The following is a 15138-nucleotide window of genomic DNA, read 5'->3' on the forward strand; positions in this document are numbered from 1 at the left end:
TCAAACTAATTAATTTGTTTTCCATGTAAGTACTACATACAAATTTGTTTTCTAATTCAAACTGTCTTGACATTTCACTGCCTGTTCTAGCTTACATATTTGTTTGGTATCACTGTACATAGACTTCAATTGACAACAAACTGCATGATGGGTTGTTTCATATTTTATTATATTGTTTAAAAATGTCGCATAGTATTAGTTTGTGTCTATTAGCAGCAGGAAAAAACCCATTCTTCCAAACAATATGCATTTCTGAGTAAACTCTGCAGAGCTCTCATATACAGATAATATGCACTTATTGAACAGGAAACGTGAAAAATCTGACTTTTTAACTATAAAAATTACAAAAGAATTTCAGATCTTGCAACACTTTTGCAATAAACTATAAATAAAGTAACCAGCTTGTTCATTTAACTTCCAACATTTTTAATATGGCTTGTGTTATCCTGTGAAACCTAGTTATCTTCCACTTAACATTTTTTTTAAAAGCTGACAAATTTTGAGATGGATTCATAAATAGCTGTTTTCACTGAATAAAATTCTCCAATTCGGCCCAAAATACAGTTGAAACTTCATAGAAAACCAAGGGAATAAAACCTGACCTAAACAAAACTATCAGAATCTTCATTTGGTACTAGTTATCAGGCACACTAGTCCCAGATTCTACATGTGCTTTTATATTTTCCCATTCTTCACACTTCTTAAATTGACAGTACATGAAGTAATTTCTAAATTCAATCCTGATTTTTAGAAAAGAATGTTGCATTCCAAATTACCTGGAGAACACTGCACACTTTTTCAATGTATATACACAATTGTAGTTACAAACTTTACATGTTAGCAAAAGTCCTGCAATGCTATTATGTAATATACAAACTGTACATCTTGAAAAGTAGACATTCATTTGTGATTTTAGAGAAGATTTGTAGCTCAGGTTATGGATCAGGTTGTACGTTTGCTCACTGAGCTGGTGGATGTGTTCTCCGAAGTTTCATCACCATGCTATGTCACATCAGTGAACCGCCGATGAAGGCTTCATTGGCGAAACATGCTGACGAAACAGATGAGAACAAATCTACCAGCTCAGCGAGCAAGCTTACAACCAGACATTCATTTATTGAATTTTATTTATCAAAACACAATCTGCTTGTGTAACTGTAAACGTTTAACCTTCTGACCAAGGAGTGTGTTATCATGTGTAACACCCTTTTCCCCCAATCATTTGCAACAGCAATGAAAGTTAAATAATTTTAAAATAATTCCGAAGCGAGTGTACTCCTTTATTTCACAAAACTATCAGTACTAATGACCAAAATGAAAATTGTGCACATAAATAGCTGCTTAATTCCTGCCTTACATCCTCTTTGAATGTCAATAAGAAAGCCTATGACAACAAACCATTCAGACTAAGGCTGATAAGAGGCAAGTAAAATTTGTGTCACAAAAGTACCAATGACAATTTCAATGAGGTAGTGAGCCTCACTATATCATGACACTGAATGCCGTTAATACAGTCAAGTTCTTCACTCTCAACATCATGGGAATCATTCTTAACCAAAAACTCAACTGGACAAACTATATAAACATCTTAAATAAATCAGAGACTGGGTATTCTACAAAGAATGATTTACCTCCTAACTTCCCAAACCCGTCTTGGGGCTAAATGATACAATTCACTGTCCAATTGCCTACGTACACATAGCTGCAACAGTTGATGATCTTAACACCATACATCAAATTCCACATGGTCAGCAATTCATCTCCTATATCAAATGTGCACCAACCTTCAATTCCAGCATTATCTTCTATCTATGCAATGCACTGTAGGAAACTGCCAAGATATCTTTGCCTTTCTCCCAAAGCTGATGACCTCCAATTAGAAAGTCAAAGTCTTCAGGTGCACAGGACTATCAACTCCCAAGTTTTATTTATATAAGTTTAGATATTCCCATTCCTTCACTGTTGCTGGATCAAAAATGCCCTCCATATTGTGGCAGCAATTGCATCACACCAACTGCAGTATTGCCTTCTTAATAACAAGTAGTAATTGGCAATAAATTATGATTTTCCCAGCAATTTTCCCACATTTTAAGAATTTTAAAGAACCATCCTGATATTCATCAACTAGTTATGAATGCAGATGTTCAAAAAGTTTAGTTCACCTTTTTCCTTGAAAGTAGCTTCACGGTACTGGTTTCCACTTGATTCATCGACACATTGGTTTAAAAGCAAATAAATCTTTACTATCTGTACATTGCCACCAAGAGAAACATGCTAGCTTAGTTATTAATATATGAATATTTTGTTCAATAAGCAACTAAAATGCAACTTGCTGCTTGTACCAATTTATGAAACACTGCTTTGCGAGTTAAGGGCTTAAAAATTCATTAATATATCTATTTCCATTCATTAATCAACATCTAAAGAGGGTCATTCATTTTGATAGTATTTACAATGTAAACAATTACGTACGTATTTCATGTAGAAACTCACTGACAAACCTCTGAATACAAGGTGCACACATATTGTAATTCACAATATTTGAAGAACAATTTCATTTCAACAAAAAACAGTTTATTTCGGTTAGCAATTTTCTCTTTCTCTTGATGGCAGTGACTCATGTTGTGAGACAGGTCTCCTCAGTTCCTCATCAAGTGGCCATTCTTCAAGTGGAGGTAGAATGTCGGAAGAAACTATTCAAATCTGAAGTACTACTGTCTTTACCAGACATTGCATTTATTCCATTTCTGAGAAGGGTAACTGAAAAGCTATTGAAAACAGGGACAATGAATGTTATTCCTCCTCTCACCTCAGGGATAATATAGGTACCAGCAGCAGCTTTACTGACAGCCTGATGGAAATGGGTTACTCACAACAAGATCTGAACCTGGGAACTTCTTGCCTGTGTGTCAATATGACATTCATGGGTAAACTAAATTATTGCTACAAGACAGTTTAAATTGGTACCAGTCATTTGTAAGTACTATCCACACCGATAACTCCAATGATTTAAGATTTATGTATCGAGTGATAAATGCCTTTTGAATTTTGCTAATTTGCCTTTAAACAGGTTATTTCAACTGTCATTGTTCAACGATCATCTTAGCAAAAATAAATTCAAATTTTATAATGGGCCTTTGAGTACAGCAATGGGGGAAACAACTGATGATCATACAGATCCAGTCTCATCAATTGATGATCTAGATGATAAATATTTCAGTAAACTCAGTATCAATTCGACTCTCTGTATTAGAGGGATGTCCTTATCTGCTGTTGCCCGCAACAATGTTGAATAAGCATGCTTGTAGTTTTTCAACAGTATTCGATCATCACCAACACCACTGTAAAAACACAAAACAATGTCATTACTTTAAGCCAAAATTAGTACAGAAATTGACAAATTTGAGCTCGATCCAAATCACTCTTAACTACAATGAGCTAACAGCCATCTTCAACTGAAATACCACTTGTATCTAAATTTGCATTTTGATTAACAGCAGTAACATTAGAACTACTGTAGCCAAAATTAAGAGTTAGATTTTGCCTCTAACAAGAATACACGTATAAGACAGAGAGCATAGTTCACTTACGAGTTATTCATAAACACAAGTTCCTCACTCTCCATTCAGAGACAATAAAAACCTCCTCACATTTTAGTCCTAAAGATACTTAAATTGACAGAACAAAATACCATCATACATACTCACTCCACATTGGAACATAAGGTGAGGAATTCACCTTGGTACTGATAGAATGGCATAATCTTTTTAAAAGGCACAAAACTTATTAATATCAGAAGAAATTAGAAGGAATACAGAATAGCACATAGGTACAGCAAGCATTAAAAAAGGGAATTGGTATTTTATCTTTTATCGTAAAGGAATTGGAGTGCAAGAATAAGAAAGTCTTGCTACGATGTTACAATTGTGGGTCAGATGGCCAAATTTATGTAACAATCTGCCTGGGAACATAACTTTTCCTCTTAAACTCGATAAAATGCAGTATCCCAGGAACATACTATGAGAATGAAGCCACAAAACTCCATGCTTAATAAACTTAAATATACATTGCATTAGAACATTAATACAATCAACAGTACATGTATAACTTCCATTTGAACAACCATAACTAATATGTGGTAAAAATGGGTAATAGACTGTGATTGAACACCACAAAGACCAAATCTAATGGCAAATGTGATCAAGACAGATCCCACAAATTTCTCAGTAATTTCCCCCAGATAGCTATGACATGATGGATCAACAAATCTCATTAAACTTTATAAGGATCATAATTTTTCATTTTGGGCAACCCGGTTTGTAATTTCCTTCCAGAATCATTCGGTCATGGACTGCATTAATAACTGCTCTTGTTCTGGTTAATCACCTTTTTCTGGATCTAAGCCACCCCTGGAGTCAAACTCCATTCCAGTACTCATGCACAACAATTTCAGCTCTTAACTGATAGCTAGCTTCACCAGGCTAAAATTGCCCCTATGTTTTATCAGAATTCCAATCTTGTTTTGTTGCATCAGGTAAATATTGCCTTGTAAGCTCTTCAACTTCCAATTTCTCAGTTACACTGAAGTATTAATGCTCACAGGATATGCCCAAACCCTTCACTGCTTTCCCTATACAGTACCAGTGATGCTCTCACCCTTGCAGCTGCCCAGCACTACTCGGTTCTGATTTAGCTGCCTAATTCCTAGAATTTGTTCCTGAATTTTCATTATTCAGCTGCTCTCAACTCTTCACTATATCCCATAAACAGAATTTGTGTAGTTCGGCTGCCACATCAGCAGTACATTAACATAAAAAAAACAAGAACAGTAAGCCATTTAGTACTTTGATCCTGCTCCACCATTCAATATAACCATAGCTAATCATCCTATTCAATACCCTGTTCTTGCTTTCTATCAATACCTTATGATCCTCTTCGCCCCAAGAATCATATGCACACCATTCTTGAAAACATTCAATGTTTTGGCTTCAAAGACCTTCTGTGGCAAATTATTCACAAGCTCATCAGTCTCTGGGTGAAGAAATTTCTCCTTAGTCTAAATGGCCTACCCCATTTCCTTAGAGTGACCCTGATCTTGGGCGCCATGCTCATCAGAAAAATCCTTACCATGTTCATCAGAAAACCCTTCCCATGTTTACTGTATCTTGTCCTGTTAGAATTTAGTAGGTTTCTGTGAGATCCTACCTCATTATTCTAGACTCCAGGGATCATAGTCCTAATCAATCCAGACTCTTTTCATAAGTCAGTTCTGCTATTCCAAGAATCAATCTGGTAAACCTTTGCTGTATTCCCTCTAAAGCTTGAGCATCCTTCCTAAGATAAGAAAACTAAAGCTGCACACAGTACTCCAGGGTGTGGTCTCACCAAGGTCCTGTACAATTGCAACAAAACATCCCTACTTCTGTGCTTGAATGTGCTCGCTATGAAGGCAAACACATCATTTGTCTTCTTCACTGCCTGCTGCACCTACATATTTACTTCCAGCAACCAGTATAGAAGGACACTCCAATCTCTTTGTAACTCCCCCTTTCCCAACCTTATTGCCATTCAAATAATCTGCCTTTCTGTTTTTGCTACACTTCACATGTATCTACATTATATTTTATCTGCCATGCATTCACCTATTCAATCTGTCCAAATCACACTGAAGCATCTCTGGATTCTCCTCACAGTTCATCTGTCTACCCAGCTTTGTGTTGTTTGCAATCTTGAAGCTATTACATTTAGTTCCCTCAACTAAATCTAGGCACTGACTCCTGCAATACCCCACTAGTCACTGGCTGTCACTCAAAACGACTAATTTACTCCTACTCTATTTCCTGTTTGCCAATCAGTTCGCTATCCAAATCAGTACACTACCTCAATTCCATGCACTTTAATTTTACATGCTAATCTTATGTGGGACCTTATCAAAAGCCTCTCAATGTCCAAGTGAACCAGATCCAGTGTCTTGCTCTCATCAACTCTACGAATTACATCCTCAAAAAATTCCATAGATTTGTCAAGTATGATTTTCTTTTCATAAGTCCATGCTGACTCTGAAAGACCCTGTCACTATATTCCAAGTGCTCTGCTATTAAATCTTTTATAATGGACTTTGTCATTTTCCCCACTACCAGTGTCATGACAACTGGCCTATAATTCCCCTGATTTCTCTCTACCCCTTTTTATATAAACAAGTGGGGTTACATTAGTTACCCTCCAAACCATAAGAACTGTTCCAGAGTCTATAGAATCTTGAAAGGTGACCACCAATGCATCCACTATTTCTAGGGACACTTCCTTAAGTATTCTGGGATGTAAATTATCAGGCCCTGGAACTTCTCTGTTTTAATCCCATTTAACAGCAGCATTCCCAACTTCAAGTCTGCACCTTTCTGTCTCTCATCCTTATTCACTTCCTGCAACCCCTGAACTCTTCTGTGGAGACCCTCAAAAAGTGTTTTGAAAGACCTATTTAAAATTTTAAGTAAGCACCACCTTGATTGCTGGGTAGAAGTGTTTTTTGAATGTTGCAATTCAGAGATTGATGGCTTCTGAGCAGAAAAAATGCTTACAAAAGGAATAATTACAATTGTACAGAGTTTGGCCTAGACCACACCTTGAGTACAATGTTCAGTTTTGATCTTTATATCCAAGGAATATACTCGCCTTAGAGATGGTATGGTGAAGTTTCCCTAGGTTATTTCCTAAGAGAGTATTGTCTTATGAGAAAAGGCTCAGTAAATTAGGCATATGCTCTTTGGAGTTTAGAAGATTGCGGGGTGATCACATTGTAGCATTAAAGATTCTGATGGGGGCTTGACAGAGAAGACACAGAAGTTGTTTCCTCTGGCAGATGAACTGGAAAACAAGAACATGGCTTCAGGATAAGGATTAATCAATCATTCAGGAATGAGATGAGGAGAAATTGAATCTTTAGAATTTTCTATTGATGTGCCTTTTTTGAATGTAATTAGGGCTCAGGTATTTGGTGTCCTTGAGCATAAAGTGAAATGGAGAGCAAGCATGAAAGTGGAGTTGACGTAGAAGATTAGCGATGATCACACTGAATGGTGGAGCAAGCTCAAGAGACAGTATGGTCTATTCCTGCTACTATTTCTTGTATAGTATGTTCGCATACACACAAACAATTGTGTTGTGCATGAAAAGTACACAATAAACATACCTAGGGAAATTGGCAAAAAGTGGTAATTTGATAAATAAAGAAAAGACTGCATTGCATTACCTGCTTTTCTTTTTAGAGGTCAGTAGTTTGATAAGTTGAAACAACAGGAAAGAAAATCGAGCTTCAAAAATGTTGACAAGATTTATGATCTCTTCTTCATTCAAGCTGGAGGAATCATTTTCAGGCATTTTGCCATCATGGCATGCTTGACAATTTCCTTGCTAATATTAATATGAAAAAGAGAAATTTTAAACTTGAGATGACTTCTGAACATTCATGATAATTCAAATTTTTAACGTCTATTATCTCTCCATGATGGATTTAAGATAATTTGACAAATGTCCATAACACAATAAACAGAGAGAACATGGCCATATTAGCTAACTTTTTGGTAAAAAAGTTTTGGTGTCAGGTCAAAGCCGATCCGTTGTAGTCAAAACATCTGGCCCCTTTCTTAGCTATGGAGTTGTTGACAGAGTGGGATAGTGAAAATTGAAACAGAATAATCCTAACGCATGCTTCCAGATTCGTCCCCAGAGATCCCTTTTTGAAAAGCTAATGACAAGATGGTTTTCAAAGCACTGATTTCCCGTAATATGCTGTAATGTACATTAGTGGAACAAGTATTAAACCCACAGGGTGAAAACAGACAACAGGCACTAGGATGCAGGTTGCCTTCCCATATTGTCAACACAGGTGTTTCCTGAACATCCCATCAAATAAAGGTGAGCAACAATCCCAAAATGTTAGCTGGGCAAGGCTCCTCCAGCAGCAGTTGAAGTATAACAGCTGCACTTTCATAAGCTTGGGCACCTCTGTCTCTCTGGCCATAAGGGACCTCAATAAATAGTAGTGAGGTCCATCAGCTCTGCTGAAGACATCGGAGCAGCATCTCAGTAGTGGAGTTCAATCAAAAATCTATGAGAGTAACTAAATACGATATAGAGCTCAAAACCAAAATCAACACTAGCAATGCATTTGTTGTTTCTTCTCTGGTCAGCACTGTTAAAAATTTACTAATTAAGAGGGTGGGCTTAATGGTTTCAATTCATTTTACGCAAAATCAAGGGAGTGGTAATGTTAAATTACCTTTGCAACTTATCAAGAGATTATACAAGTTACCAAAAGTACTCATCCATCAACTGCTCCCTGCCCAGACAGCTCTCCTTCTCATATTTGTCTATAAACAATCAATCATTCTTCATCTGAAGCAGCTTTCTTTTTGATGCTATATCTTTTTCAACACCTGCCCCTTCACATTGCAAGCTGTGCAGAATGCAGCAAAATAAATGTGACCTACATTGCCTGGACTACATTTTAAGGAGCCTCCATACCAACATAAGTACTGAATCTTTACTTCAAAACTCTTATGATCTGCATTATCCTGCTCCATGGTTCTTACACTGTTATGACATTTTTCAGAATTGGAGGACTGTCATTAGCCAATGTGGGGTGATTATCACCTGTGTTCCTGCAACCATCTGACATTTATGAATGGGTGAAAAAGTGAAGGAAAATTGATAAGTGTCCCAGATGAAGCTATCTTGGATTCTGCCAATAATAAAAAAAAGTGCAGATTCACATGAGCCTTTCTGGTTTTATCACAGACCAAATGAACAATTATGCTATGAAAGACCTTACTATGTTTTTAATAACTTCAACACTGCCATGCTTTTATCGGTCAGAATCCAGGCTCCAGAATTCCCTTCCTAAATCTGTCTGGCTCCCTACTGGATTTTTGCCCTTTGATAATAAGTCCCTCCTTTTGACAATCAACAAATACTCAAGGATGGTTAGGGGAATGAAATCAGAAATGAGCAAATTTGAATCTTAGTGGTGTAGAGATCCAGCACTCTATCACTAAGGTCCTAATGACGTCAGTGCTATAGACAAGTGCTTATTGAAATTAAATGCATCAGTCAGTTTTACTCAGCTTGTTTGTCAATAGAGCAAACCCACTCAATTAAAATCCTGGTGCCCAGATGGCATCATCAGACTGCAATTGAATATATAATTTATACAACGTGGATATCGAAGAAAACTCATCATAATCATGCAATTGTTTCATGATAAGACTAGTCAAAGTCTTGAGTGGGTGGGGTTCTGAAACAGTTCTATTCCTGATGAAAGGCTTTTGCCCAAAATGTCGATTTTCCTGCTCCTCGGATGCTGCCTGACCTGCTGTGCTTTTCCAGCACCACCCTAATCTAGACTCTGGTTTCCAGCATCTGCAGTCCTTGTTTTTACCGGGGTTCTGAAACAGGCTACCTTTCAAAAGCTACCTGATAGTAACTATTCATCTCAAGATAAACTGCCCTTTGATGACAGTATTAAATTCATTACATGAATACTTCAATGTCAAAACTAGACTGTCCAGTGAAATATTTGCTCTACACTTTGTGGTTGACTGTAATGTCACTGCCCACTCTGCATTAGATTTGTAAGCCAGACTGAATACGTCCAATAATACATTGAATAAACATGGCCCGCTCGAGTATTACCAAACCAAAACTTGTATCAGACCACACTAGGTCAGTTAAATATCCCTCCTTCCAAACCTTTTGAAGGAGAGAATCTGGAATGAAACACAATAATCATGTCATCACTAAGAATTCCAAAAGCAGATCAATCCAGATGCAGAATAAAACCCTCCTTGGTCTCCATCCTGATTGCAGAGAACCAGCAGGAAGATATTTGCTTTTCTTACATCTGTCTTATTTTAGCAGCTCTTAAACAATATTATTATTTGTGATCAACTGAGCATCATCAACTAAACATACTAAAGCGATTTCACTAAGGGATGCTTTGACTGGCTGAGGGAAGATCTACCTTATCTTTACCTACAACCATTTCATTGATTTGAAATGAATTTGACCTCAGTGGAAAACAAACCTTGCTAGCTTCTGTATCATTTTTCCTTCCTTCCCTTCCCCTACTAAAATAATTGGAAAACATTTACCAGTGCTTGCATGCAGGAAAGTTCACTCTGGATAAGCAGAAATGGATATTCTGAGTTGATGATTATATCCAGCGCTCCTGAAAGAGTCTTCAGTTTTGATACGTTGCTGTTTTGATCTACAAAGCAAGGAAAGTAAATTTCACTATTTTATAGTTTTATTTTAATAGGAATGTTACAACAAAATAGAAATAAGTTTTGAATAAGCTTGTTAGTTTGTAGTTTGCAATTTTCTTGACCACAGTGCCTACCAGAAATTAAAACTTAAACAAACACTTAGAAGTGAGTAGCTTACATTTTAAAATTAATCAAAAATGGTTTATTGCTCAAAAAGCAAACTAGGAAACACTTGCATAGCAATCTTCCTGCAATAGTTGCCAAGTTATTCTGCTTGCTAATATGGAGGAAAAAAATAGCCTGAGTGGAAATATTTGGGGTGCAAAGTGATTTCACTCAAACTTTTAAAGAACCTGTGTTCAATGTGTGGAATACAGTGAATAGCAAGCAGATAAGCCCAGGAGCTGTACAGACTTTGAGGTGGTTTAAAATGAAACTCAATTTTTCAAGTGCACTAATACTAACACATACATTTGCAAGATGATTCTTTTTAGAAATGTAATCCACCACTGTAACACCAATCTAAATAGAAATTGTGTTTTTTTTTAAAAAAGTCATTTTCAATAATTACTGATGCGATTTAATTTGGTCGAAAATGGCAGTGATTTAGAATGTTTTATTCTTTTGCATTTTCAGCTGAATTTACCAAACCACTACAAAACCCAATATATATTTTTCAAAACAAAAGTTTTCTTAATATAAAAGTGTATTTAAAAACAGCAGTTAATGGAGGATATTTTGCAAAACTGGTAAAATCTGGGCTTAAATCCCAATTGCACTCTAAGCGAACCTCCCTGTGTTTTTTTGTAATGAGGTATAAATAATTATCTGTACAGAAGTTTTGGTACCCCATCTGAAACAGATACCCATTTTATTAATCAATTTCAAAAGCTAAGTTCGGAAAAAATATATTTGCTTCAAGAGGCGCACTGGATTCATCAAACATTATGTCAAGTCTTCAAGGGTTAAAAATTATGAGACGAGGTTACACATATAGCTTGCAATCTGCGGTTTTTCTTCAATATCTTGCTTCTCACTGACGTCATCCTAAAATGTAACATCAGATTTTACATGCATGCTGACAGCATTCAGTGCTGCGCCACTACCACCTTTTTAACACTCATTGAATAAAACTGATTATCCAACATTCAGTACTAGATGTATAGAAATTTCCTAACGACATAGAAAGGGAAAAGGATGGGATTCTGAAGGGAAAATATAGAAAGTTAGGTAGGAATTTAAAAAGGAGATCCTTGAAAGTAGTAATATCTGGATTACTCCCGATGCTACAAGCTGGTAAGGGCAGGAATAGGAGGATAGACCAAATGAATGCGTGACTGAGGAGCTGGTGTATGGGAGAAGGGTTCACATTAGCATCTATTCTGGGGTAGAAGTGACCTGTACAAGGATGAATTGCACTTGAATTAGAAAGGGACTAATAACTGGCAGGGAGTTTTGCTAGAGCTGCTTGGGAGGATTTAAACTAATAGGGTGGGGAGGGGGGGGACCCAGGGAAATAGTGAGGAAAGAGATCAACCTGAGACTGGGTACAGTTGGAAAAGGGAGCGAGTCAAACAAACAGTCAGGGCAGGAAGGAATAAAGCAGAGAACAAAGTAGGACTGAAGTAAATGCAGTTTAATTTATCAATGTAATAAGTCTACCAGGGAAGGCAGATGAACTCAGGGCATGGTTAGGAACATGGGACTGGGATATCATAGCAATTACAGAAACATGTCTCAGGGATGGACAGCACTGGCAGCGTAATGTTCCAGGATACAAATGCTATAGGAAGGATAGAATGGTGGGCAAGAGGGGAGGGCGGATTGGCATTTTTGATAAGGGATAGCATTACTGCTGTAATAAGGGAGGATATTCCTAGGAATACATCCAGGGAAATTATTTGGATGGAACTGAGAAATAAGAAAGGGATAATCACCCCATTGGGATTGTATTATAGGCCCTCAAATAGTCAGAGGGAAATTGAGAAACAAGTTTGTAAGGAGATTTCAGTTATCTGTAAGAATAATAGGGTGGTTGTGGTAGGGCATTTTAATTTTCCAAACATAAGACTGAGAGTGCCATTGTGTTAAGGGTTTAGATGGAGAGGAATTTATTAAGTGTGTACAAGACAATTTTCTGATTTAGTATGTGGATCTACCTACTAGAGAAGGTGCAAAACTTGACCTACTCTTGGGAAATAAGGCAGGGCCTTATAGCGATGAAAATTGTGATAGAAAAGGAGAAATCGGATCAAAAAGTTCTAAATTGGAGGAAGGCTAATTTGACAGTATGAGGCAAGAACTTTCAAAAGCTGATTGGGGGGGGGCAGATGTTCGTAGGTAAAGGGATGGTTGGAAAATGGAAAGCATTCAAAGTTGAAATAACAAGCATCCAGAGACAGTATATTCCTGTTATGGTGAAAGAAAAGGCTGGTAGGGAATGCTGGATGACTAGAGAAATTGAGGTTTTGGTTAAGAAAAAGAAGGAAGCATATGACAGGTATGGACAGGAGAGATCAAGTGAATCCTTAGAAGAGTATAAAGGCAGTAGCAGTATACTTGGAAGGGAAATCAGGAGGACAAGAAGGAAACATGAAAAAGGGTTAAGGAGAATTCAAATTGTTTTTCTAAATACATTAAGGACAAAAGAGTAATTAGGGAGAGAACAGAACCCTGCAAAGATCAGCAAGGCAGTCTACGTGTGGAGCCGGAGGAGATGAGAGAGATACTAAATGAGTATTTTGCATCAGTGTTCACTGTGGAGATGGACAAGGAAGTTATCAAATGTAGAGAAATAGATGGTGACATCTTGAAAAATGTCCATATTATGGAAGAGGTGCTGCTGGATATCTCGAAACACATTCAAGTGGATAAATCCCCAGGACCTGATTAGGTGTACCCTAGAACTCTGCAGGAAGCGAGGGAAACGATTGCTGAACCCCTTGCTGAAATATTTGTACCATCGATTGTCACAGGTGAGGTGCCAGAAGACTGGAGGTTGGCTAACGTGGTGCCACTATTTAAGAAAGGTGGTAATGATAAGCCAGGGAACGATAGACCAGTGAGCCTGATATCAGTGGTGGGCAAGTTGTTGGAGGGAATCCTGAGGGACAGGATTTACATATATTTGGAAAGGCAAGGACTGATTAGGGATAGTCAGCATGGCTTTGTGCGTGGGAAATCATGTCTCATGAACTTGATGGACTTTTTTTTTTAAGAAGTAACAAAGAGAATCAATGTGGGCAGACCAGCAGACATGATCTATACGGACTTCAGTAAAGCATTCAACAAGGTTCCTCATGGGAGACTGGTTAGCAAGGTTAGACCTCATGGAATACAGGGAAAACTAGCCATTTGGATACAGAACTGGCTCAAAGGTAAAAGACAGAGGGTGGTGGTGGAAGGTTGTTTTTCAGACTGGAGGCCTGGGACCAGTGGTGTGCCGCAACGATCGGTGCTGGATCCACTACTTTTTGTCATTTGTATAAATGATTTGGATGCGAACATATGAGGTATAGTAAATTTGCAGATGACACCAAAATTGGAGGTGTAGTGGACAGCAAAGAAGGTCACCTCAATGTACAAAGGGATCTTGATCAGATGGCCCAATGGGCTGAGAAGTTGCAGATGGAGTTTAATTTATGTAACTGTGAGGTGCTGCATTTTGTAAAAGCAAATCAGAGCAGAACTTATACACTTAATGGTAAGGTCCCAGGGAGTGTTGCTGAACAAAGAGATCCTTGAGTGCAGGTTCATAGTTCCTTGAAAGTGGAGTCGCAGGTAGATAGGATAGTGAAGGAGGCATTTGGAATGCTTTCCTCTAATGGTCAAGAGTATTGAGTATAGGAGTTGGCAGGTCATGATGCAGCTGTACAGGACTTTGGTTGGGCCATTTTTGGAATACTGTGTGCAATTCTGGTCTCCTTCCTAATGGAAGGATGTTGTGAAACTTGAAAAGATTTATAAGGGTATTGCCAGGGTTGGAGCATTTGATCTACAGGGAGACGCTGAATAGGCTGGACCTGTTTTCCCTGGAGTGTTGGAGGCTGAGGGGTGACGTTATAGAGGTTTATAAAATCATGAGGGGCATGGATAGGATAAACAGTTAAGGTCTTTTCCCTGGGGTGGGGGAGTCCAGAACTAGAGGGCAAAGGTTCAGGGTGAGAGGCGAAAGGTATAAAAGGGACCCAAGGGGCAACGTTTTCACACAGAGGGTGGTATGTGTATGGAATGTGCTGCCCGAAGAAGTGGGGGAGGCTGGTACAATTACAGCATTTAAAAGACATCCGGATGGGTATATGAATAGCAAGGGTTTGGAGGGATATGGGCCAAGTGCAGGCAAAGGGACTAGGCTAGGTTAAAATATCTGGTCAGGATGGGTGAGGTGGACCAAAGGGTTTGTTTCCGTGCTGTACATCTCCATGACTCTAAGTATTGCTGTCGGTCCGCACTGCAAACTCCATTCCTTTTCAACTGTCTAAAGCAAAACCAGTACACCTCTTACTATGGTGCCACATCTCATCTTGAGATGAGGTTCTGAAGGCACATTTCAGCATTACTGCCATTCACTTCCATTCTATAACATTGCCTGGCTACAAATAGCAAAGATCTTTTGCTGCCGAAACCCTTATATGCCTCTGTCACCTCTAGACTTGATGATTCCAACACATCATCACACTATCTTTCCTGTCCATGTTTTAATTTGCATCTGTCACCCGTGGTTGATGACTTTGGAGTTTCTAGGGCAATATCTGGATTTTAAAATTTTCTATTATTCTCCATGTTATCGCAGTACCTTTACAATTCCTTACTTTAAAATTGTATACAGTACTCAAAAGAATTTCTTTTTAAAATGACAGTAACAAAATTAGGTTTC

The 15138-nt window shown here is 37.9% G+C and overlaps 1 protein-coding gene across 3 annotated transcripts in view; it reads right to left on the reverse strand.

Annotated features, from left to right (window-relative positions):
- Positions 1-150: 150 nt before the first annotated feature.
- The window catches only part of edrf1 (erythroid differentiation regulatory factor 1), a 69901-nt gene continuing 54913 nt past the window's right edge, over positions 151-15138 (reverse strand). For 2 of the 3 annotated variants that reach the window (XM_043712610.1, XM_043712609.1), the window contains exons 23-25: positions 10149-10264; positions 7250-7410; positions 151-3341 (exon numbers count right to left, since the gene is read on the reverse strand). In XM_043712610.1, the coding sequence (XP_043568545.1) occupies positions 3170-3341; positions 7250-7410; positions 10149-10264 (449 nt within the window). In that variant the 3' untranslated portion in view covers positions 151-3169. Of the gene's footprint in view, positions 3342-6674; positions 6865-7249; positions 7411-10148; positions 10265-15138 lie in introns of those variants that run through there. The other variant, XM_043712612.1, reaches the window with a different exon arrangement.

This window comes from Chiloscyllium plagiosum, chromosome 22 (genome assembly GCF_004010195.1).
Source record: "Chiloscyllium plagiosum isolate BGI_BamShark_2017 chromosome 22, ASM401019v2, whole genome shotgun sequence".
NCBI lineage: Eukaryota > Metazoa > Chordata > Chondrichthyes > Orectolobiformes > Hemiscylliidae > Chiloscyllium > Chiloscyllium plagiosum.